Source organism: Accipiter gentilis, chromosome 17, assembly GCF_929443795.1.
Source record: "Accipiter gentilis chromosome 17, bAccGen1.1, whole genome shotgun sequence".
In the NCBI taxonomy this organism is placed as follows: Eukaryota; Metazoa; Chordata; class Aves; order Accipitriformes; family Accipitridae; genus Astur; species Astur gentilis.
Window position 1 is genome coordinate 19,428,540 of NC_064896.1, and position 26,158 is coordinate 19,454,697.

The 26,158-nt window shown below is 40.8% G+C and overlaps 1 protein-coding gene across 5 annotated transcripts in view; it reads left to right on the forward strand.

Moving 5' to 3' along the window:
* MICAL2 (microtubule associated monooxygenase, calponin and LIM domain containing 2) overlaps positions 1–26,158 on the forward strand; it is a 136,607-nt gene that overhangs the window by 29,403 nt on the left and 81,046 nt on the right. For all 5 annotated transcript variants that reach the window (XM_049819930.1, XM_049819933.1, XM_049819932.1 and 2 more), the window contains 9 exons: positions 16,277–16,484; positions 17,317–17,433; positions 18,571–18,672; positions 20,384–20,539; positions 21,490–21,590; positions 23,254–23,511; positions 24,287–24,402; positions 25,651–25,777; positions 25,987–26,077. In XM_049819930.1, the coding sequence (XP_049675887.1) occupies positions 16,277–16,484; positions 17,317–17,433; positions 18,571–18,672; positions 20,384–20,539; positions 21,490–21,590; positions 23,254–23,511; positions 24,287–24,402; positions 25,651–25,777; positions 25,987–26,077 (1,276 nt within the window). The remainder of the gene's footprint in view (positions 1–16,276; positions 16,485–17,316; positions 17,434–18,570; positions 18,673–20,383; positions 20,540–21,489; positions 21,591–23,253; positions 23,512–24,286; positions 24,403–25,650; positions 25,778–25,986; positions 26,078–26,158) is intronic.

Below are 26,158 nucleotides of genomic sequence, written 5' to 3' on the forward strand. Positions count from 1 at the left end.
GGGGCTCCTCTGGTGGGGTGATGCTTTAGCTGAGGCAGCGTTACAGAGAGGGACAGGGGTGGAGGGGAGTCAGGGGCCAGGGTGTGAGTCAGCTGAGGAGGAGCCCAGGTCAGAAATGGGGATGGAGGCTGGAGGTTTTGGGACTGACTCAGCACTGGCTCCGAGCCTCATCTCCCTGTACTAACCGGACTGGGGTACCCATGAATGATTGAACCTTATCTGCCAAACCCCTTCCGTTCCTTTTCATATTGTCTACGTTTCCAAAGACTGTCAACTGAATGCTGCGGGAGTTAATAAAACCTGCTTCACCCGGTGGTCTCCTTCCCACAGAGTTGAGGAAGGGAGAGGTACTCCGGGGCCGTGCTGGGTGCTGCCATGTTCCGTAGCCGTGGGGTAATCAGCCGGATGAGGAGTGGATACCAGGTCTCCCTCCTTGTTATTAGGTAGAAATTGGCTTCCTACCAGTCCTCAGTTGTTTACAAACATCCTAATCTGCAGTCTTGCCTCTCACAGTAAACGAGATGGGTTGGCTTCTAGATGTCATCTCCCCTCTCTCCACCTTCCTCTGTAGCACTAAACAAATAATCGTCTCTTAATTAAGCAAATCATCCAGCATGTATAAACCTGCTGGTATTGTGGCTAAATTTCCTCCTGAAGTGCTGACATTTGTTGATCCTTTGGAGGCAACTCAGATTTTCAGCCACGTTTCTCCCGTGCTGTATATACTGGTACAGAAGCCAGTGAGTTTATGAGTTCAAGTGTCATGATTGGTTGTGTCCCCTGAGATAAATTTTTTTTTGGAAGAGTGTAATTGAATTATAAGATGAAAGAAGGGAATGCCTGTTGTGCTCCAACTAAAAAAATATCCTTATTATAATGAAAACTTTAACCTGTTTATGTTATAAAGAGTGACTATCCAGATGGCACATCCCTTTTGCTGGACATACTAATCTCTTCAAAATAATAATTGAAACGGGGAGATTTCCAAACCTGATAATCACGGTTTATAATGCACACACCAAACTTATCTTGGAGGTATTAAATAGCATTGCTAACTCTCTTAATATAATAAAAATGCATTCCTGTGAAGGTCATAAAACTTGAATCTAGAAGTTGACTGCCATATTTATAGGAAGTTTAGTGAATGAAAGGTTGTGACTTTTCACAAAAAGACATTCAGCTGCTTTTTTTTTTTTTTTTCCTTAATCCAAACACACACACAGTGCTTGCACAGCAGAATCAAAACCTACTGAGGTGTTGGGGGTATTAATGACCACATATTCTGCTGACTTAAGTGACACCTAGGTGTGTTTGGTACACTTGAAAGACAAGCTGTTTATTTTGGTATCTATGCTTTTGCTTTTGCGTTTTAGGGCAGAGCACCTAAAGCCTTGCAGTGGATTTCCATTGTAAATTTATTTTTAAGAATTTTAATAAGTAACTTCTACAGAGTTATTTCAAAGTAGTAGAAGATATGGGACTAATGGGAATGAGTGGTAAGGAAGATTTGTTTGAGACAAGGGGAGAGGCAGCAGATCACCTATGAACATGCAGTGAAACCACAGTCGTTGAACATTGTCTATGCATTCATTGCTCTAAGAATTTTTAGAGAGGGGATGGGGAGAAGCTTGGGCGATGACAGGACACACAGCAGACATGGTTCTTTGAAAACAAAACGAAGTATTTGACTCTTGGAGCTGTGTTTTAAACTGAGATTGGGCCAAATTACGTCAGCAAAAGCTAATGTTTGGCATGCCATTTGGTAACGAAATCACTTTATTTTTATTATCTTACAGACATTTCCACAAACACACAATTTTTCAGCTTTATCAGTCATGAAAAGCAATGAAGCCCGGCCAAAGTAACATAATCAGACAGCCTAAATAGAATTTTTTGAGACATTTGGGAATTTTTAAGTTTTTTTGGCTTGCAAGATAACAGTAGCTTTACATCTGTACTTCAACAGTGCTGTGCTGTTTCTCTGTCCCTTGCTTAATGGCTTTGCAAGTAATGGACAGAAGGGAACTGTCCCACCCTGACCTGGTTTCCTAGATATTTTATAGAGATTCCCACAGGGAGTGACACCCAGTTACTTTCACACAAAACTCTACTATTGTCACCACAAGTGGCTTAATTAAGTTTGAAGGAAACAAAAGGTTACAACAGGGCGTGTTCCCGTAACTGTGGCTTTGTAGTGCTTTTTTGGGGGTTTGGCCGTGTGAAGCCGGCGGGCTGTGTGTCCGTCCACGGGGCAGGGTGGTGTGAGTGGGGCGAGGGGTGCTCCCCAGGGGTGCTCCTGCGTGGCCCCCGGCGCACAGCCTGTGCCCACACCGTGCTTGGGTCAAGCCTTTCTCCCGGCCTCAGAGAGACCCCGACGGTGCCAGATGTGGTTGTTTAGGGGTTTGTCGTTAGCTACGTTTCCAGCTTCGATCTCGTAATGTTTGTGTACTGATAAGTGAGGAAATACATAACTTTTGCTACCAAGAGGTGATTAAACACTTGGCTGCTCAAAACCAGATTGCAGACAATAAGGCAATTTCCTGTCTCCTATAGTTCAGGTCCTTCCCGAGGTTCCCATGTTGGTCCTGAGAACTGGGGGTTTGGCGATGTGGTTGCCTGCTTTCTTTCCTCTTTTTGCTGCCAAATCTAACTCTACGTTATTTTCTGTTTTAGGCATCTGTGCAGATAGCCTTTAATATACTTTTAGTAGAATGTAAAATACCACAGCTCTAAGAGGTGCTGTATAAAGAGGTGAAAGTGCAAAATATTTCGGTAGGAGCTGATTGTCTTAAGCAAACAACAGAATTTCTATTTGCATTCTCTCTCTAAAAAGCCTTAATATTGATGGAGTCCATGGTGGAAAAAAAAATTAACTGGGATCTGTTGTACAGACAAAGTAGAAATTCCCTTTTAATGCCCATGAGATTGGGTTAATTTTCTTTACTTTCTCTGCTACAGCATTTAAAGGTGGATTATTTTGTGTCAGTCCTCAAAATTCCCACAGGCCCTAACATGTCTACACTTACACACAAAATCTGTTTGTGTCTGCAAACAGCCAGGTTTCTGCAAACTAACCCAGATACCTGTTTGCCACTTCAGGTCTCTAGGATCTTTGTGTATTAACCTGTATTTCTGATGAAGAGTGCGTATTGAAAAATAATCTGAGTTTGTACTCTTTGGTCTTTTAACCTTTTCCTCATGTCAGAAATGTTTGGGTGAGTTTAAGCTGTATTTTGAAACAAACGGCGGGGGGGTGGGGGGGTGGGGGGGAGGCAAACTAAGTATTTCTTTGGTGAAAAAGCATTTGCAAGGAGAGCTGTTGTCCTGGCAGCTGGTCTCATCTTGCTTCAGGTCTTCCCGAACTGTGAGAGTCTGGCAGGTACCCAGATGGGCCTTGGTTTCATTCTGGGTCCTGGGTGATGACAGAGGAAAGGACAAGCGTTGTATCATTTCAGCCAACAGAAGAGCTATGCTTCACATCTACAGAAGTTTTAAATTAGACATATATGCGAGTTGTGGGCCTGTTATACTCACCACCTGGGAGAAGAGGGATGAAGTGGGTAATGGTGACATCTTGCATTGATTGTGAATGCTACAGCCAGTTACAGGTATCTTCCTCCTTTATGAAGAAATTCAGCCAGCATATGTGAGGGAAGCAGAAGTTGCAATTCTGACTTGACCCTCACAGAGCCCTTGCTTTAATGAGCAAACTTGCGAATATGGTTTACATTATGTCACATGGGCAGCTGAAGAACTGTACTTATAGTGGTGCTAGCAATAGTTTGCTGCCAGACTGGGGAAATGCATTAAGTGGGATTTCGGTGATTCCTGTTGTAGATTGGTACTTGTTAAAAATCTGGGTGCTGGATTAAGGAGGTGCAGATGTAACCAAACTGGGATGAGCTGCAAGCACTTTGAAATGTGGGATTAGAATTTTTAAAAATCTTGAAAATTTGAAGAAATTATCTGAGATCAAGAGGATAAAATTTCTAAAAGCTACTGGAGAATTATGACCCTTCTAACAAAGGAGCGCAACACGCAGAAAAAATTGGGAATATGCTGCAGTAAATTATTTGGTGCTTATAACAGACAACATGCCGAGCCTGGGTCCGTAGGCTGTAGTGCTGACCCAAGGGGAGCTGATCCGGGGAGCCTGTCTAAGGAGGCCTGTGGTGTGTCAGGGACTGGGGCGGTTTCCTTTCCACCTAGTTGGTGCAGGTGAAACCCCAGCTAAAATACTGTGCCCAGTTTGACATGTGTTATAGGCAAGAGACAGATAAACTAGAGCAAGTGCAGAGCAGAGCAGCAAGAATGGTCTTTAAAGAACGTGACCCGTAGGAGAGGCTTAAATACCTTCGCTAATCTACGTTAGAGAAGACCCGTAGAGGAACACTTCATAGTTCCTTGGAGCACAACCAGAACTGTTATTCATTTCACTTTCTCTAACAGTCTGCCTAACACTGCTAGATCACATTCTGATTAGTTTTTCAAAGTTCGCATTTTGCCATGGACAGTTGCTGCTCCTATTTCAGCCCTGAAGAACAGTTTGTTTCCCAAGGTTGTGCCTGTTTCCGCTTGAGAAACCAACCAAGAGGTACTGCCTTGCTGGTCTTGCATCACTCTCTGGATTTCATTTGACTAAGATACTAACTTAGAAGGAACCACGTGGCTATGCCACACTTTGAATTAGTCTTGTGTTGTGTACTTCCACTGCCCCTTTGAATAAGTTGCAAGAGCAGCTTTAGAAGGACCTGTGCAACAGCAAATACTCCTCTCTGTGACTGGTGTCCACCTCCCCATCCTACCTGTGCTCTCTGCCATCCTCGCTGGATTTACAATTCAGATAAAACAACTGCCCCGGGGTAAATTGCAACTCAGATTAGAAAGCATTGCAAGAGATGGTAGTGAGCTTCCTGCCAAGGACTACACACCCAGATCATTAATAACAAGTTACGCTGATCAGCAAGTGCTCAGTGGAAGGCAAAGCCATTTCCCTCAGATTATTTTTTTTTCCTTTTTCTTGTGTGTGTTTGCTTTCTGGCGAAGTAGGAAATAATTGCATGTGGTAGGAAGGACAGGCGAGGGCTGTTGTGACCGGTGAGGCTGCCGCTGGCTCTGCTCGCTGCCTGCAAGGGCTGGGCCGGCTCGCTCCATCTCCTTCTTGGCTGTAGGCATCTGGGCTAGGAAGTTCGCTGCCTGTCGGCCCAGATACAGCCTCAGTAGTGGCGGAACAAGCGCAGCCGGTGTTGTTGAGGCAGGTGCCTCCGTCTGAATTTCACCCTGGCTGGAATGTGAAAACAGAGTCATTAATATGTGGCCGTGTAAATAAACGCTGATCTTCTATGTTTGTTTATCTATCTCCCTTCTCTTGTGTCGGATGTTGGTGTAAGAGACTATTACACCTCGTGATGTGCAATTTGCTGCCAAATTTTATGTCTTCAACTTTCCGCCCCTCTCTTTGAAGCATGCTCCTGTTCATGTTTTTTTCAACTTTTTTATATTTACTCTTATTTTTCAAGACTCTTTCCTTCAGTAATCAGGGCTCTCATGTACCTTTTTTGTTTTCAGCCAAAAGGGTTTTGGAAATAAGAGCTAGAGGTGCTGAAATCTAATTTTCACTGTGCGATACTCTGCCAGCAGCCTGGTTTGTTGGTTCAGTATGAGTGCTGTTAACTCCCTGCTATCAGAAACCTTCCTACAAAATGTTACGCTACAGATACATTTTCAAATTATAGTTGTTTGTTCAAGTCCATCTTGCTTGTTGACGCTATTGGATGCCGTATTGCTAAGAGGTGCTGGTTGGTCAATTCCAAGTGTTTTCAAATCGTAAATAAAAATGTAGAAAGTAAAAGCATTGTCTACCCATGGTAAACTGGTATGGGCAAGTGACCAGTTAAATAAACTGGAAAAAAATCAGGTTATCACTCTTTAGAGCTGTATTTAGCTTTACTGGTTAAGTGGCTGTGAATGCTAGCACTGGAAAATGCAGTGACTTTGAAGATCGCACGATGAGCTGGAAGAAAATAGACCCCAGAAGCCCAGAATTGCTGCTGCCTTGTACAGCATTGCATTTTGAGCTCAACTATAGCTGCCATACGCTACTGTACAGTCATTCTGCTTAGGAAAGCTAGAAATGATGGGATTAAATTATTCAGCTCTTTAAAAATAAATAAATAAAAAATTAAAAATCTGGATTCTGACTCAGACCTGATGGCTAGTTCTGTATGAGCCCATTTACCCAGTACTGGCTCCTATAAGCCAAGACTTAATTGGTTGGTTAATAATTCACCTGATATAAAAATGTATTTTAGAACATATTCTAAAATACTCTGTGAAATGACTTTGAAATAACTTGACTCACCACTTACTTTAAAAAGCCAGTTTCTGAGCAGAAGCTTAGCTGATTTGTTAGATTGTTGTAATTGTTGTTTAGTTAAAAATTTTAGGTTCAGTGTAGTATTTAATCTCTGTAGACAGACTAGGCTGTAGCAATAGTGGGGGTTTTTGTGTTTGGTTTTTTTTTTAGCATATTACCAACTTCTTCCTGTAGCAAAGCCGTGGTTGTTGACCAACTTGTTTGCGTGGTTTGGATGCCATAAAGCATGAGAAATCCCTTCCTCTGGGTCTGTAGGCAAGTCCTCTACTGGCTGGTCAACCCCGACCCTGAAACCATGTAGAGGATTAATTATTTTCTTGCAATTGCAATCTCACGAGTGTCACTACTTGCAAGGCTCCCAAGGCTCGAGGCTTGGTCTCTGCTGTGCTTGGAGGTAAGGCTCTTGGTGCCTTTGTTTCTTCATGTCTGTTCACCAGTTCTCTGTTTCTGGATGAATTGGTTTGGTTTGGGTGTTTTTGCTAAGTTTTTAAGGATAGCCTTAAAGCATTATCTCAGCATGACAGGCGTAAGCCTACAAAAAAAAGGCTAGGTACTTAAATGCTGCCAACTATATTCATGACTGGGACAGTCAGACAACATTCTTTCTGCAAGGTTTATCTTGTTTTCATTTTGATTGTTTAAGCAACTGGCCAAAAAAAAAGAAAAGAAAGCAATCTCTTCTGGGTTTTGGGTGTGGTTGGGTTTTTTTCCCTGTTTTGATTACAATGAAAGACAGGTAAGAAAACAGCAAATATGCTCTTAATTCCAAAGGATGTTAGAGGGTTTATTTTGTGCTTTATTTGAGAAGATTTAGGGGTTAAAGTGCTTGCCTTTCTGGTGGATAATCTGTTTATTAGAAATAATATAACATTTCTTGTCAGATGATGTGCAGGTTTTCTTCAGGTAACTGTAACTGTGGTGCAGGGGAACTGAAAGTTTGTAGTGATGCTTTTCGGTATTATGTCTACCAATTGCAATTTTTAAAAATTTATTTTTGCAAATTGTTATAAAAGCTCTGAGATCAAGTCAACATATTTAAATATGACCAATGTTGCCTGAGAGAGGTCTTCAGAAAAGCTTCAAATAACAGGGTCCTGACAGCTTTGGTGCATCAACAAAGAAACTCTTGACCTTCTAGCACACAGAATGCATATAGCCTTTCTTCAGGGTGTTGCATAGCAGACTATAAATTTCAGATGTCTTTCATACCATTGTTTTAATTTCAAACTATGGAAAGGTTTTTATATGCAAATCTAATATTAGTACATATATCCGAGAGACAGAGAGGATGGATGGACAAGTGTGTCCAAATTCATCCAGGAAAAATGAAGCCATGTGGTTTTTTCCATGCAGAAGCTTATCTTCCAAAAAAGAGAAAAAAATCCCAGTGAAGCTGAGCCAAATGAATGCAATAAATGTACTAACGTTTCACTTCTGGCATTTCGACCCAATAAAACAGGAGGGCAATAAAGATAGGTCCTCTGATCCCTGGATTGTGCCGCGTCCAGCTGCAAGTGCAGCAACTGCAGGGTGCAGCGCTGGGGAAAGAGCTCTGTCCAAAATCAGCCTAGATTAGGTAGCCTCAAATCCATGCTACAGTCTTTAAGGAAAATAGCAGTGGCTCCATTTTTGCCAATTGCCGATATGGGTGCTTTTGGAAGGAGATGACGAAACTGCGTATTTCTCAGGTGCTCAGCTGGGGATACAACGGGTAAAATAAAATACTGCTGGGATCGAAAGCAGAAATGGACTCGTCATGTTGCGCTTCCTGCACTGGGACAGGATTTTGTTGTCTCAGTTGGTGGCAATTAGGGGTACGTGAGCCTTGCTGTTCCCAGCTGCTTTTGAACTTCCCCAGCAGTGGTATTTGTGGTGTTCACTCTCTGATAATGTCTGTTCAGCAAGATACAGCTAGTCTTAATAGTATTTTAAGATAGATTTTAGAACTAGCTGTATTGCATTCAAGTAGTGTTCATGTAACCCTTTGGAGAGTTAGGACCTGTCATTAAAATACATTTAACTGAATATTATTTTTGTCAAATTAAACATTTTTAACCATACTTATTTTATAAGGAGCTCATAAAGCATAGTATAATAGAGGAAAATATGCTTTTAAAGATTACTTAATTTTTGTAGGGTGAGTTTAATTAGCTCCTGTACCTTCTCCTTCCCCTTCCTTTGATGGAAGAATTAATTTTTTTTTTCCTTTAATATTTGTATGTAGTATAGCTCTGTTAACCACAGAGGTTTTGGGTATATGTCTCAGTATCTGGCCTCTTTCTAAAAATGAAGAAAATAAATCTTGTTTTAGGATGGCATTGTCCCTTTTTTATATATGTGTGTAGTCGAATGGACACCTTCCAAATCACTGTCATATGTAGTTACAGTTATCATCACTGTTCTTGACAGGGTCATGTTCTCTTGCCTTTTAGTAAAACCAGTGGTATAGGTATGGCAGTGTTCAGCAATTCAGGCAACAGGCAACGAGTACAAGCATCTCATGCAATGCAGGGCACGTTACTGTTAAGAAAGTGCTATACTTGTGTGGCTCTAATGTGTCTGGTAACCATGCTATTTTATAGCAACACATACTTTGTTGGTGCCAGTGGCTGGGCTGGTTTGTAGAAAAGGAGATGACAAGGACTTTGTACTGGGGGTCTTTGCCTAGAGAAGCAGTGACTACCTGAACAGGGTTGTTGAGTTTAGGGGAGCAACCATATATTGAAGTGCTTTGATAGACCAGGGCTGTAGCAAGATTAGACTCGCATCTTAGATTGATAAAATGCATCATGCCTATTGTGAGCTTAATTGGTTTTTTCCTTTTTTTTTTTTTTTTTTTTATCTTTAGCTCTTGACATTTTTAACATCTGAAGTGGCATGTAGTTTTATTTGTATGTATTTTTCAGTGACTTCAAGTATAATGTTTCAAACTTTAAAAACTATATTGGCTTTTCAGTAGATTCAGGGTGCATTTGACTGCACTGTCATATCCAGTGACTGTCAATGAATTTGTGTGATAAAGCCTAAGACTACAAATGCAAGATGAACTGTCAGTCAGTAAGTCAGGAATGTCCTACTGAGCAGTCCTATTTTTGCCAGAAGCATTTTCATGTCTAGTAAAGGGGATGAAGTGAAAAGCATTGTGGTGGAGAGAGCTTCCCGCTGCAGCTTCTAGTAGCTGTCTGCCTTAGCTGCTTATGCAGCTGTTTCTCTTTGGAGCCTTTCCAGGGGAACAGTCATTGCTGATCCAGAAAATGTGTTGTTTCATTACATTTTGTGCCTATCTCATGTTGCATCACATTTAGCTCGATCATGAATAAACACTTGCCCAAATCCATGTAGGTTGGAATCCTGTGGAGTCAGTCAAATTAATCCTTGGTGCATCCCTGTTGCTTTGGACGTTGCACAAAGGCCAGGGCTGGTGTGAAGTCCCAGGTCTGGTGACTATGGAAATGCATGCACGTGAGGCCCCGAGCAAATGATGGAAGAGGGTTTGCCATGGAAAAGTGAAGCATTCTGTTCCTCTGCGTCCTGCAGGCTGTCTGGCTGCGGGCAAAGCCTCTTATTGCTGTGTGGGGAGGCCCACAGCCGCTGGAGGCACCTACAGCACCAGGCAGGGCTTTGAGGTGCGCGGGGAAAGCCACCCCTTGGTGCTCATGTCTAGTAGCAAGATCCATTCCTATAGGTTTTGATTTCCAGTTGGTGATTTGGGTAAATATTACATATAAGATAAAGGAAGTTAAATAATTTAGGCAGATGGTTTTCACTATTTTTTCACTAGTATATGTGTGCATTTCCACTGAGGAGTAGAAGTGGTGTTTCTGACTTGGTGTGCCTTAGGACAATGAAGCGTGTCTCTGTGTCTATCCAGTTGCTGTTGAGCTGGAGTCTAAAACTGATCTCCTCTTTTTCATCTCCAAAACAACTGAAGGGTAGAAATGAGAAAATCTTGAATTCCTGGAGTGATTGTAGCTTCTGTCTTCATCCCAAGAGGATATGGAGAATGGATCATAATTGAACACACTTTTATTTTCCAGGACAAATTTAGTGGTTGGGTACCTTGGGCAGGAGAGGAGTGAGGGATTTAGAGTTGGATGATAACAGTGTAATGCATTGAGCTACAGCGGGATTTATCTATTCTTAACTGTGCAAAGAGGTCCTGTTTGGCTGCATACTACACCTGCATGCTACTACCAGCTGGTACATAATCCTTGACTGTGAGCAGGTAAATGCTGCGAGCTAACATTTTTTTACATTTCATAGAATCATATAACGGTTTGGGTTGGAAGGGACCTTAAAGACCACCTAGTTCCAACCCCCCTGCCATGGGCAGGGACACCTTCCACTAGACCAGCTTGCTCAAAGCCCCGTCCAACCTGGCCTTGAACACGTCCAGGGATGGGGCATCCACAGCCTCTCTGGGCAACCTGTTCCAGTGCCTCACCACCCTCACGGGGAAGAGCTTCTTCCTTACATCTAATCTAAATCTACCCTCTTTCAGTTTAAAACTGTTACCCCTCATCCTGTCACTACAGTCCCAGTTAGAGTCCCTCCCCATCTTTCCTGTAGACCTCCTTTAGGTCTCCCTGGAGCCTTCTCTTTTCCAGGCTGAACAACCTCAACTCTCTCAGCCTGTCCTCATAGGGGAGTGTCGTGGTTTAACCCCAGCCAGCAACTAAGCACCACGCAGCCGCTTGCTCACTGCCCCCCGCCCCCCCCCCCGTGAGTGGGGAAGAATATTCGAAGGAAAAAGGTAAAACTTGTGGGTTGAGATAAGAACAGTTTAATAGAAGAGAAAGGAAGAAACTAATAATGGTATTAAATAATAGTAAAATGACAACAATAATAATGAAAAGGATTGGAATATACAAAACGTGATGCACAATGCAATTCCTCACCACTTGCCAGCCGATGCCCAGTTAGTTCCTGAGCAGCGATTGCTCCAGTTTATATACTGGGCATGACATCACATGGTCTGGAATACCCCTTTGGCCAGCTTGGGTCAGTTGCCCTGGCTGTGTCCCCTCCCATCTTGTGCCCCTCCAGCCTTCTTGCTGGCTGGGCGTGAGAAGCTGAAGAATCCTTGACTTAGTCTAAACACTACTTAGCAACAACTGAAGACATCAGTGTGTTACCAACATTCTTCTCATACTGAACCCAAAACATAACGTTATACCAGCTACTAGAAAGAAAGTTAACTCTATCCCAGCCAAAACCAGGACAAGGAGGTGCTCCAGCCCCCTGATCATCTTGGTGGCCCTTTTGCAAGGTCGATGAGTAGATTTGGCCTTTCAGTTATTAAGGTAAATGAGTTTTTTGTGACTAGGTCATTGTGGAATGTTACTTTGGTTTTTGTTAAACATAGTGCTGGTATTCTCGCTCTCCCCCCTCCCTTCTCTCAAAACCTCAGTTGTTTCTGTAAGCTTACTTTACTGTGTGAAGACCAATAGAGGCATTCTGCAAATTCTCAGCTGTTAAACTGCGTATGGTTTTTCAAGAATGGGATGTAGGTGTCTGGATTCACAGGCTGCTGATTTAATAGTGCGGGACAGGAAGGGTTGCAAGAGGCCCCTACTTCACATCCCTCTCTCCCTTTCCTCCCCTTCTATTTTGGAAGTTATATTTGTACATCCAGACAGGAGATCACATTGAAAACCTGTGCCTGGCACAAAAGTCATTCTGCTTTTGGAGAGGTAACTTCTGCTTACTTTTAGCTCAACACGAATTGCTCTTCTCAGTGTAGAAACATTTCCTGGAGATTTTCAAGGCACTGCCATTCGTAAACATACTAATAGAGAGAAAGTAGCATCTCTTACGGTCAGATCGACCTTTGAGTAGAATCAAGCTTATGAGACTTACCAAATGCTGTGTATGTTTGTATTATTACAGGTGAAACTTTTTTATATCTTTTAGTTGTACCAGCAAAAAAATACATGAATTCTCTGCTTTATTTCAGTCTGAAGATAAATAATGCAATGAGCGGTGTGCTTGCTTACAGTGTGGGACAAGATTTGTACAGAAACAATTATATTTTAGGGAAAAGTACAGTACTTCTTAACAGTACTGTAGAAACAGTATTTAGCAGCTTAAGTAGACAACTTCTATTACATATCTGTCGGCTTATTAGTGTTTTATTTTGAAGTAGAAAAATTTCTATGCTTTACTTAATATTTATAATTTTAAACTGAAATACTCCTAAGTTTATCACTAAGCAACTATTACTGGCCTGTAAACTTTCATTAGTCCTCTTCAATGGGAATTTTGTAACCGGTGTTCTAAAAATGCTCTTGCAGAAGTTTAACTCAAACCAGCATGTCCATTTACTTCTGATAATTTATATCGTAAGTGTGACAGTTTCATTGTTGCATTTATCGTAACCAGTAATTAGCATCATTCATATCCAGGGTATTTGCAAGAAGAGTAGATGAATTTAGCTCACATAAAATTCTCATTAAAAGTACTCATGGTGACCATTGCCTGTAGGAGTCAGTGTTTATGGGCAGTCTCTTCAGTACTGCCAGTACCGCGTAGCAGGAGTTTGATGCAGGAAATTTGATGTACGTAACCTTACATGGTCCTGTTGCTGATGAGGTGATGGAGCGCAGGTTTCTGTGGGAGGCAAGCCGCTCTGGGGATGCATGCAGGGTGTTCATGGCACCCGGCTTTTCTCCCCTTGGCTGGGGAACTGGTGGGCACAGCGCTGGGCTGCGGTGAGGGACGGGGACAGGGAACGGCCTGGTCACGGCTCCCTTTCTCGGTGTGTGCGTTTCCTCTTCTAGAGGATGTGGGCTCAGTATTGTGAGCATTTGTGCAAAGATAAATTATTTTCATAAAGGATAAAGGAGGAAACTTGGCATTTTAATATCGTGCTTTGATCTGCCACACGAATGCATATCTGTGTTGTTTTCTCCATCCTCATGTATTCTTTCTGTACTTTTGCCTGCTCCTGTCTTGTAACGTAGGTGGTGTTCTTGGGGAGTGTGTTAAATTTAATGAAGCTTCTCATTTGACAGGAAGTGCTTACATTTGTAGGCAGAAGATACTATGAGGTTTTCACTGAGAGAAATGTCTTTTCTCAGTATTGCTATCTTGCACTAACATGGTATACTGTTGGTAGTAAACCAGAATAGAACATCCAACATGATACTGATTTTTTTCAGGCAGATCACACGAGTCTATTTGTGATCTTATTCTTGGATAAGCTGCTCTGTAATCTATACAAGTCTTTCTCCCTCCATTTCAGGCCTGAACAAGAAATATGCAAAAGCTCCTTGTCAGTCCTCTTCAGCAACTGTTACTTTGATTAACTTGCGGAAGATGCTTTGAAAAGTCAAAGTACCCTTTACCTTTTTAGGACATGATCTGGCATCACTAAAAGACAGTTGAGCTGTGAATGGCGATGTGGTTGTCAAGAAACTGTTGGTGTTTGTCCAACCCTGTTTGTTAGATTTCAGGACTGATCATTTGAGACTTCCATATGTGATGTCGGTTGTCACAATCTGTTAAATTGCAAGGAATTCATTTCAAAAGCAGCCCCTGATGAGCCAGAAGACGGCGGTAATAGGAGGTGAAAATAGGAAGCCATTCAAGGTTTGTTCTAGGCTGACTACGAGGAGGTTTCTCCTGTGACTTTGCAAGCAGAGAGCTGGGGAGGGAGGGCAAGGACAGGACAGTGGTACGGTCCCTTTCCTTACTTAATAAAGGTAAGAATATAAACACAGTAGGAATTAGCTTTGCCAGGGTTTTGTGCTGGGTTTGACCCCAGAAGTTTCAAAAAAGATGACAAAGTGCCAAGAGTAAGCTCTCCACCAGCAGGAAGCATCCTTAATAAATCAAAGAACAAATAGTTCTGAGACGTAGATAAATATGTTTATGGAAGGTAACCATGGATGATGGTAAGTATACAATCATTTTTCAGTGTCTCTAGGTAATTAGGAAGGTATTTTGTCAATGGTGATAGGAGGGGAGAGGGCAGAATCCTCCTTAAAATTGTAACATGCTGTGTTGCAGAGCACCAGGAGGAACTAAGAGTGTTTTCTGTGTGGGTTTTATTACTTGGCAGGATCCACTATGACTAAATCTCAAAAGACTGCTTTTTTAAAAAGTTGCATTTATTTATATATAATACAGTTTGTTAGCCAAAAAACCAACCCCACCTTATCAAACCGTGTATGGTCTTTACTTGCAAAATGTTTCTAACTGCTTGCTAAACACTACTGGAGGACTGTGTAGCTGTGAAGACAGTCACTTACTTGTCAGAGCTCAGAGTTCCCATGTTAATCACAACAAGCATGTGCAGAAAAGAGCTGACCCAGACTCCACCAGTGATCCTCTTGAGTCAGGATAACATCTGCACTCCATTTTCTTCCTTTATATAATTACATCTGTTGATGTTTTCTTAATATTTAGCATGTAGTGAGGAGTGTTCTTATGAAATTATGAATTAAAAATGTTATTTTAGGAGGAAGAAAGCCAAGTGGCTAATGCAACAACCTAACTTTAACTTATTTAATATCTCTAGTTAACAAAACACTTGCCTAAAGCAAAGCAAAAGTGTTTCACAGGAGCTCTCCTTTCAGTGGGAATTTGAATTACTTATTCAATTTTTAAAAAAATTTTGCACTTTTACGATTGGGATGGACAAAAGTCAGCACCAGAATTTTTGCTTAAGTTGTTAAATTTGAAAACAAATGACGAACAAACCAAAATAAATGAATGACTCTATTTCATGAAATTGAAATGTAATGGGAACCAGACTCGTATCTGACGAGCCTCCAGATACAGTCCGTGCTTGCTTTGAAACTGTAATCACTGTCTGGCTATGTGTGCGGGACGCACAGGAGCATGTCTGGCGTGTGAGATAATGGGTTTGGATTTGTAACGTGGCACAGCTCGGCCTCAGAGCCAGAGCTCTCCCCTCTGCTCGGGCTGAGCCCAGTGCTTGAACTGACGGCATAGGTTTTGTGAAGTCTGCGCGGGTTTTGAGGGGTCTGGGGTGAGGGCGTGTGTGGGGAACAATAACGTTGTCCAGCTATTAGACTGTTTCTAATCAGGTTTTAGTAATCAGTCAGGAAAATGTAAGCATTAGATATGTCTTGAGTTTTAATTAGTTTGCTTTCTGGAAATCCTTTGCTTGTTAGTCTGTGAAAACTTACAGCTGTCAGCTAAAGTTTGGGTGAGAATTCTCTGTAATCGTTTCTGAAACAGTTCTTCTGAGGTCACCCAAACTTAGCTTTAAGCTCCTAAAATGTCATCTTCCAGAAGGTGAGGATGTTGACCACTGGGTGAAATGGAATAGCACAGGCCGAGTTCCCCGGCGCTGGTGAAGCAGGACAAGTCTGCTGAGCTCTCTTGACATGCTCTGCTTTACAGCAGGAGGTGAACCAGGCTGTTACATTCGGGATATGCCCTCGCTTGAAATAGAAAGTAACTAATACTGTAGGACTACTGGCTTATCATAGATTTGTCTAACAAGTGTAGCAAATGTACACCAATTTCCTCTTCAAAACAAAAAAAAAAAAGACCACTTATTTCCTTTCCCCTCCCTTTCATGTAGCTGTAATCCTGTTTATGCAAGCACTTTTGAGACACTAAGTGCAAGTGAGTTAGAAATGTACAAGCAGATGCTCAAAAGTGTTTGGCTTTTTGCTGTTTCTTCTGTTATACCTTTTTCTCAGATGCTTTTATGTCTGCATGAAGCACAGTTTTTCCTCTTGTATAAATTGACTGAACACCACATGCAAACAAAATTTGAATGTTTGTTGATTTAAATAGGTTACTTGAATACACTCTCAGTAGCATAAGTCCAGCTGAATATCAAGCAGTACCAATAGACTAAGTTAGAAACTATGTGGAAGTCAATACAAAACCTTATGTAAGACTCCTCCTTTTCTCTGCTAGTGTTTAATTATTGGAGGTGGCCCATGTGGCTTGCGGACTGCCATAGAACTTGCCTTCCTGGGAGCCAAAGTTGTCGTCGTGGAGAAGCGGGACACTTTTTCAAGAAACAATGTGTTGCATCTTTGGCCATATACAATCCACGACCTCCGGGGACTGGGAGCAAAGAAATTTTATGGAAAATTCTGTGCAGGATCTATTGATCACATCAGTAAGTATCTGAGGGCATGGGCAGTCTTCAGATAAGAAGTGTACCAAAGAAAGGAGATGAATGGAGACTTTCTTGATTTGGCAGAAAGCTCATCTGCCTTAAACATGTGCGAGTAGGTGCATGCACACACACAGAGGGGAAAAAAATAAAGATCTCATTGAAGCAAAATGGCAGTTGAACAAATGACAGTCTTATGGAGGAGCTTTTTTGTTAGTCTGGGAAAAAAAGCTTTTTAGTTAGCTTTTTTGTTGGCCTGGAAGTGTTCAAGGCCAGGTTGGATGGGGCTTTGAGCAACCTGGTCTAGCGGAAGGTGTCCCTGGCCATAGCAGGGGGGTTGTAACTAGATGGTCTTTAAAAGGTCCCTTCCAACCCAAACCATTCTATGATTTGTTAAACAATAGGGTTTTATTACAAAGTATGAAGAATATTGATATTCATTCTAGAACATTGAAAGTATACTTAACCCTTAATCTAATGAGAAAATATGCAAAAGTGGGATATTTTACAGGGAAATATGCTGTAAAATTTTCTATCCTAAAATGGTCAGCATATTGGTTAGCAGATCTTTTAAATATCATTAAGAAGGAAAGCTCTGAAATAGTATTCTAAAACTCCCTGGAATGAGTTTTATTACCTATGAGATGGTGCTGTAAGAGGAAGATGAGACAAGAGGACAGCATCCTGTGGTGGTTGCTATGTTTGCATTTGTCACATTATGGGAAATAATAATGCTGCATGCTTGTGTTAACGATGGATATCAGTTGAGTGGCATGCTGGTAGCAGCTGTGATTAATCACATATTAAATACATCTTTGTTACTCGCTGTCTGCAGGTATTCGACAACTTCAACTTATCCTCTTCAAAGTTGCACTTATACTAGGAGTTGAAATCCATGTGAATCTAGAATTTGTGAAAGTCTTGGAACCTCCTGAAGATCAAGAAAACCAAAGTATTGTTTATCATAATGTATTTCTGTTCACAGTAACTTCTTTTTATGTCAGGCATTATATGAAATCATTCAAGGTATTTGAATTCTGTTTAAAGAAACGGGAGGGTTTTTCTCTTCTTATTGAGCTAGGTTTGCTATATGCAGTCATATGCATTATAAGTATCACTGTGACAGAGCACTGATAATTCCTAAAATATGACCTAGTCTGAAAAGTTGAGGTTTTGCACTATGCCTTCTGGCATGTGTTTGAGGCTTTGTAGGGAGTCTGGTGTGGCTTTTTGGTATCTTATTGCAAAAACAATTTTTGATTGATAACATAAATATTGAGGATGGATTAAGCTCCCTGGGCCTCATTTTGCTTTCACATTTGATATAACTCCCACTGGCACACAGAGTCGTACCAGCCATCTTATGAAAGATTTTTAAATAAAATAAAGGTTTCTCATTCTTTTGATCTAATTTTTTTTAAAAAAATATTAGTATTTAGGGTGTAGTAGCAATAGAATATTTTAAAATTTTATTTTAATTAAAATAATGTGCTCTCTCTCTTTAAATGGTCATATAGAGACAGTAGAACAAATATATTGGTTTAAGTAGCTAAAGCATATATAATTTTTAAATATGGACAATACAAACATTTTCACTTAATCAGCTCTGTGTTAATGCAAAGATTAAGTTTAGCTTTGTGAGTATGCTTCTGTATAATTTCTATTTAGAAGACAATTAAAAGTATTGATGATGGAATGCTATTTTTCTTCTTTTAAAACCCAGCCCTCCTTTGCTGTTACCACATATATGTACTGTCCTGATAAGGTCATTGTGGGGCTATTTCTGTGAGAACGAAGTGCTTAGGCGTATTCTTGTGATATGGGTCTGAGAGGAAGTTTAGTGCATTAGGTGATATAAATGAAGGCTTCCGTTATTGTTATTGCCAGTTTATGAGCTTGAGACCTTGCTAATACAGCCTGAGCATATCTTTCACCGCAGCAGAACTTCCCTGCATCAAACTGAGGCAGAATTCCGCTCCCTTTGAATGAGAAATGGACCATTTCTCTTAATGCCCTTTCTTCAGACTCTGAAAACACTTCCCCATTGTATTACTGAGGAATGAATAAATATTACTCTTTGTGTTTTTAGAGATAGGTTGGAGGGCTGAATTTCTCCCCATGGATCACCCTTTGTCAGAATATGAATTTGATGTTATTATTGGTGCAGATGGCCGCAGGAATACGTTAGAAGGTAGGTGAATGTGTGCTTTTAGTCATTTTAATGGTCTTTAGGGTATTTTGGAAGGCCTGAAAGTCAGACGAGAGCACAAAGCAACAGGCTACCTTTCAATCCAGTGAAGTTCATGTGGAAACTATTTTTCATGTGGTATCTTCTGCTTTTGTTGTTAAGCTGTAGCTCAAAATAAAGACATTTTATGTCATTACTGATTCTCAGCACTGTATATCTGCATTGGTTCCAAAATGCATCATGATGCCATTGGGCTTGCTTCAAGGTTAAGTAGTTACATGATGATTTAACTTTAAGGAGGCTGACAAGATACATGTCAGGAATTGCATGGTCTTTGCTATTGTGCTGTAAATTTGCACTATATGTTTGAACTAATGACCAAATTGTGACTGCCGGGTATTTAATGAAGGCATCAGAGGTATCACTCTTTTATAGAGGTGATTTAATTGCAGAAGCAATTACTTTGGATACTAGAAGATAATAAATAACTATAAGGTGGTGGGGGAGAGGGGGGGAAATGCTTCATGAACTTGAGGCACTGCTGAGAATTCAGACCACCTGAGCTGTCTTCTTAGCAAGACGCTAGCTAAGGTGCTCCTGTATCACATGAACAAACCTGTTAATTATATATTCCCCTCGTAGCTTTAATTAAGTCCATGTTAGTTTCAGTTCACCAAGTACACTATTTCCTTTTTTTATTAGCTTCATAGTTTGCTTATTCTTGTATCTGCCAACCACAATATGCTTAGAGTTAATTCTTTGTAATGGTCTATTAGAAATTTCCCCACACTATTGTCCAGCTGTCTCCCATAAAAGACTGTTTAAATAGTCAGGTATCAGCAAAGCGAAATTATTCTTGCCTCAGCTGCAGAGTCTATTGAGAACTTAATGGTTATTGTAGTACCAGGATCTAAGGGAATATTTGTGCACTGAAGATTGTTTACATACAGAAGCTGGTATTATTACATATTCAATTTATCCCAATGAATTAACAAGAGCATATCAAGAAGCACAGAGACAAAAATTCACAGCTGATTTATTTCTTCTTAGAAAATACATGTATTTTCTGAAAAGTCATCTGCAATTGGCTAAAAATACCCTAAGGACCCTCTGTCCTACTTCATAGTTTACTTACAGATAAGGGGAATATGCAGAGGGAAAAAACTTAAATGTGTGATTGCAAGATTGTGGCCTAGTGGGGTTTTTTTTGTGAAAAGAGGAAGCTAGGATAGAATGAGAGAGCAAGTAACTTCACAGTTGGTCTCACCTTGGAAATCTAACAGTTAAGCCACTGAATTTTTTTCAACCCCCTGATATCTTTGAAAAATCTCATTAGCTGGTAGTGTGTGCACCTAAGCACTGTTGTACAGGTTTCTGGTTTTCAGATCTCTCTGATGCTTTTGACTGCTGATCTTTTGCAGTCCTTCACTTCTTCCTATGTTCAACTTCTTCCCATAGTTTCCCCCCAGACCTATTGCTTTTTAGTGAGGCTTTCTCTCGAATGCAGTACAGCTCCAGTTTTGGAGCTGGGAGTGGGGAGAAAAGACTCTTTGCGTTCAAGGGAATTTTGGAGGAATGACGGAATCCGCTGCTGTGTTGTTTGATGAAGTGTAGGACTAGACATAGGAAAGAGACTGAGCTGCCTTGTGCTGACCCTCCCTGAAAGTCTGACGTGAAGTTTCCAGTGTTTTTAATTCTTTTCTTTGCTTACCAGGTTTCAGGAGGAAGGAGTTTCGTGGAAAGCTGGCTATAGCGATCACTGCCAATTTTATAAACAGAAATACAACTGCAGAAGCCAAGGTAGAAGAAATTAGTGGTGTTGCTTTCATCTTTAATCAGAAGTTCTTCCAGGACCTTAAGGAAGAAACGGGTGGGTGCATCCTCATTTTTTCCCACAACCAAATACAAGAGGCAATAGAGGAATTATTTATCTGCCAGGCCACCTTCCTGTTCCTATTAACATAAATTTAAATATATTGTATAAAAAAAAAAAGAGATAAAATACTGTTGATGTCAGAATCTTGCAGATGGAGGTGTCCATTTATGGTACAGTAGGATTTTTTTTACAATTTTTTTACCTTGGGCGTGGCCACATCATAGCTTGTTTTAATGTTTAAATTTTTCTCAACTGCAAAAATGTCTGCTATGTTGAACAAATTTAGAAGAGCATTTTCAGTGCCCAAAGATTTCCCTTAAGACATGGTTTGTTTTGTTTGTATCCGTTCACATACTGAACAGCTTAAACCCTGTGAAAAAGTCTCTGCCCTTCTGGGAGGAGTTTATTCTTGCTTTTTGATGTGTAGATCTGATAAACTGAAAAGAACTAGACAGGAATCTGCCATAAGTACTTAAAATATAAACTGTGAAATACATCTGCATGAAAAGGGGTTTCAGAATAGTTGCATCCACTGTCAGTAAAAGCAATTCCATTCTTGATTTACAGCTGATTTTTTTTTTTAAATTATTATTATAATAATAGAAACCCAAACTCCTGGTTAGACCCAGTGCCAGAGCCCTCGCAACCTAAAAAGCACTTTGTTCCCTTGGCTCCCCTTTTCTACCTCAGAAGATTAAGGCTGTAGTTAACTGGCTATTCCTTAAAAGGATGCTAAATAAATTATGCTGAGACAAACTCTTGTGGGGTAAGGCTGATCTCCTCTTGTTTTGATTTGTTTTGTTTTAGAGCATCTTGCCCACTAATGCTTCATCCCAACTGGGAAAGTGAATGTATCCCAAGAAGGAAACACACCTGTGGGGATTGTTAGTAAATGACACAGACAGTGCGCTGTACTTCATAACAGATGTATTGTCTCTTTTCAGGAATTGACCTGGAGAATATTGTTTACTACAAAGATAGCACTCATTATTTTGTGATGACAGCAAAAAAGCAGTCTCTTCTGGACAAAGGAGTGATTATTAATGTATGTAAAAATGCTGGCTAAAACCCTATTTTATTTACTTGGAACAGAATAAGTATGAATATTAACATAAACATTGTTGCATGTTATAGAGGGTGTTTATAGACTTACTAGATCACTTCTTTAAGGCTCAGATCACTTATGTCTTAGTCTGACTTGTTTGTTTGTTTTTCCTTCCAGTCAGCACAAAGTTTCTGTAGGGAACTGAAAACAATACTTTCTAAATTTGTCCCTTCTGAAACTGGCTGAAATGGAATCTTGACTCACCTTGGAAATACCTGGTGTGGTCATCTCACCAGAAAATAAAACCTTATTTATTTAAAGGAGAACTTAGAACAGCAATGTCCAGTTTTATCAGGCAAATAAGGAAATGTTAAAACCTACCCCAGGCTAAATTGCAAATTCTCTGAAGTGGGTGAAACATGATAGGCGGAGGCTGTAAACATGATGGCCTGAACTTTGAAAGGTACTTGGGACTTTGAGCCCTTTTTTTTTTTTTTTTTTTTTTTTTTCTTTCTTTTTTTCGCCTTTTTCTGTAAGATGTGTGGGTCTGTTTTCTTTTGTTTCAGTAAAGTGTTTCGGCACCATTTAAAATGATCTTCCTGGAAACCCAAGAGAGGTCAATTTTTCTTGCAAAATAAGATGGTGCCAAAACAGTCGAGTATAATTTCCCGAAGGAAGTACTTGTGGGGAGCTCTCGGAAGGCTTCTTGGCTTTCTGATGGACCACGACGCTCGGTGCCACAATTTCCTGCCCTTCTGCAGGACGGGGGCTCCCGGGACGGAGCAGCCAGGGTGGGAGAAGGGAAGGGGGCAGCCCCCAGCAGGGTGCCTGGGGAGCGGGAGGTGGGCCCGGGGCTGAGGGGCTGCTTGTGGGTGGGTGCAGTCCCAGGAGATCTGTGGGGAGATTGGAGAAGAAGAGAGGCAGCAGCTGTGGCCCGTCAGGGCTGTTTTTCTGATGTGCTCAGGTCTGAGAGGGGGGGAAAAAAACCCAAAGAACAAACAAAACCAGTCTGTCTAAAACAACTGGGCTAAGAGCGGTTCTGTGGTATCATCCCTACGATTAGGGGTCTCATCCACGATTAAGCTGTAAATAGAAACAGCCGTATTAATAATCACTGGCTTTGAGTAGGATGACCTATAAAGGCAGGGTCCTTCACCACAAAGGCCAAAAAATCCCCAGCCTAAAGCAGAACAACAGAAAAGCTTCTAAGATCTAAGTTTGAGTGTGTTGCTACTGAGATGCTGTCAAACCTTCAGACTGAGACCCACATGTTGTATCATCGGTCCATCAGCGCTTCTGCTCTCGTGTGGTTTCAGGTGTGGGGTGCACACATGCAGAAAAGCATTGCGGTGGTGATGATAACATCTTTTGATGGGAGGGAAGTAACGTTATGAAAATAACACATAACCGAGCAACTGGGAGGCACTGTAAACTTCTATTGCAAATAAAGGTGCTTAGTCAGTGTTGGCATAGAGAGCGTTCCTGTTTGGGGCAGCAGAGTAACCTATGCTTGTGTATTAACTTTTTGAAGGAGATGACAAATCTCACTTGGTTCTTTGTGCTGTGAGATGTGTAGCTGCAGCACTGATGCTATGAGACTGCAACGTTCCGATCCAGAGAGGATAGCTGGAGTATCTGATCCTGTATGCTTCTCTCCTTGCAGGACTATATTGATACTGAGTTGCTCCTCTGTGGGGAAAACGTGAACCAGAACAATTTACTGTCCTATGCGAGAGAAGCTGCTGACTTTGCAACCAATTACCAGCTGCCGTCCTTGGATTTTGCAATTAATCACTATGGGCAACCAGATGTAGCAATGTTTGATTTTACTTCCATGTATGCATCTGAAAACGCTGCACTAGTGAGAGAGAGGCACAGACATCAGCTCCTGGTGGCTCTTGTTGGAGATAGTTTGCTTGAGGTATATCTTGGAATGCTCTCCAAGGAGTCTTTTTTATCCCCCCCCCCCCCCCCCCCCCCTTAATCCAGCCTTTCAATCTATCCTCCAGAACAAACTGTCCACTCTTACATGTCCTGAAACAATGGTACCTTCTTTGGAATAGATTTTTTTTTTTTCCTTTTTTTATGCCATAGCCTGTTTTGCTTTACGCAAGTTGTATTTCTGTCTGAAAACTGTGAGTTGTGTGTCCTCAGCTTGGGTGCATGGCGTAATTTTCCTCACTTCCATCACAGAGAAAAACTTGGTCCAATTTTTTATTGCAGTCTCTTTGCCTTAATATATTCTCTTTTTCTCTTTCTGAAGTGAAAAGAATATGTTGCAACTACCATTTTTTTTTATAACTCGTGCTGACAGCCTGAAGTGTTTGAAAAGATCAATCCAAAGCAAAATTAGGAGATGAGAAGAAAAGCATCTTTTTTCCCTTTTTTCCTTAATTAATTCTTGAGTATTGAGTCTTTTTTTTTCTCTCAGGTTTTACCTTTTGAGGTTAAGAAATTTATTTTTAAATATAGAAGTTAAAAAAAAGAAAAAATTAAAGCAGTCTTTTTCATTACCTAAGACTTGGAAGGGGGAAACATCTAAAAACTACAAGAGTTGGCTATGTCATATTTTAACTCTTTCTGGGCTATTTTTCTAAGACAGTGTGGAACCCTGGACTCCAAATTCACATTGCAAGTTACCTTTGTAATAAGACCGTAAGAAATACAAGGAATTAAAATGTAACTGCTTCTTACAGCCCTTTTGGCCAATGGGTACGGGCTGTGCAAGAGGCTTCTTAGCTGCTTTTGATACTGCATGGATGGTACGGAGCTGGGCTCAAGGAAAACCCCCATTAGAAGTCCTTGCTGAACGGTGAGTGCTGCTTTTTTCTTCTCCATCACTTCCACTGTTTTGAAGAGTTGCGGTATTGGTAGAAGGCAGTGGAATTCACAATGCCAAAAGAAGAAATATTCTTCTTCACTGCAGTGGCATTGGGTTGAAATTATACGTTCCTTCAGGTTACTGAATAATTTAAAATAGCAGTAGGCTGTTGCTCTGTAAGCTTCTGCACACTAATACAGAGATCCAGCAGTGTGCCTGACATGGGTTTAAATCACTAATTTAAGTCACTAATGACTAGAATTAAGTGTGATCCTTAAGGAAATAAAAAAAAAAAGATACTTTGTGTCAAAAACCGAACCCTCCAAACATCTCAGCACCTGTTTTTTTTAAATTAAAAAAAAATAAAAATTCCTGAAACAAGTCTAAAGGAATACTTTAACACTAACATCTTTCATAGTTGGTATCTGTGACTGACTCTGTGTTTTAGCTTAGTAGTCCTGAAGCCCTCTTTATTTAGACTGATGAATGTGTGGCAAAGGAGAATTGCTATAAAGCTGCGTCATAAGCTTCTTTATGTAATGTCTTTTCGAGCAGAGCAAAAAAAATCTGTTTTTAAGTATACCAGCAATCCTGGTGTTACCATGATTTGATGATTGAAGATTCTGACTTTGGTCCTGATGGCAACTGGCCTGCTCTGCTACAGCTGCCCCGGCTGTTTCAGGGTAGATACACAATAGAAATAGTCATGGTTGTGGTTATGCAAGTAGAAGCATTACTAAGTACAGTGCTTTGAGAAGTTTTAAGATAGAAGCCAGTGGGATGACTCAAACACAGCATAGTCCCAAATGGAAAATTGAACAGCATAATAAAAAAGGCTGTGGTGGTTATAGGAATTACAGAATGATGGGATTTAGTACTGTTATGTGGTAAAGAAGTTACTCCTTGGGTGGAGGTTAAAGCAAAACCAGATGATTGAATGATGTAACCTCCTTCTCCCCCCCCCCCCCCCCTTCTTCTTGCTTGCTTCCTGCCTCAGGAAAATATGGGCATAAGTTCTAAGAGTCTGTCTTTTTGTTGTCCTTTTTCTGTCTGGCATCATTGTTCTGCTGAGCAGAGATAAGAAATGCATTATGCATTTAAGGATGCATTATGCATTTGGTGCATAACACTTGCCCTGGAAGAATCATAAGGTGCAGGTAGCTGCAAAAAAACCCAAAACTCTTTATATAATAAATATTTATTTTAATCAATATTTCTTGCATCTTTTTTCTCTGTAAGAGAGAGCATTTATCGACTCTTGCCTCAGACTACCCCTGAAAATATTAACAAGAACTTTGACCAGTATACCATTGACCCGGGAACAAGATACCCGAACTTGAACTCAAGCTGTGTGCGGCCTCACCAGGTCAGTACTTAAAAGGCTTGCTTGTGAAATCACAGTCAATTTTTTATCCAGGAGAAATAAGGCCACAAGTAGTGCTAGTATATAAACAACATCTTCAGGAGACTCCTTAATTTGGATCCAGCTGTTGATAAAGTTAACCTAGAAAGAAAATTCTTTTTTTTCTCTCCAAGCAATTCTAACATTATGCTGCCAATTGATTGTACTTGTAGGTGAGGCAATTATATGTTACCAATGAGTTACAACAATGTCCTCTTGAAAGAGTAAGCTCCATTAGAAGATCAGTGAATCTCTCGAGACATGGTATGTTACATCTCGTGTTTGCTGTGGCTTAATACTTGGAGCCTTCTAAGCATACAGAAACTGATTGAAATGTTTTTGCTC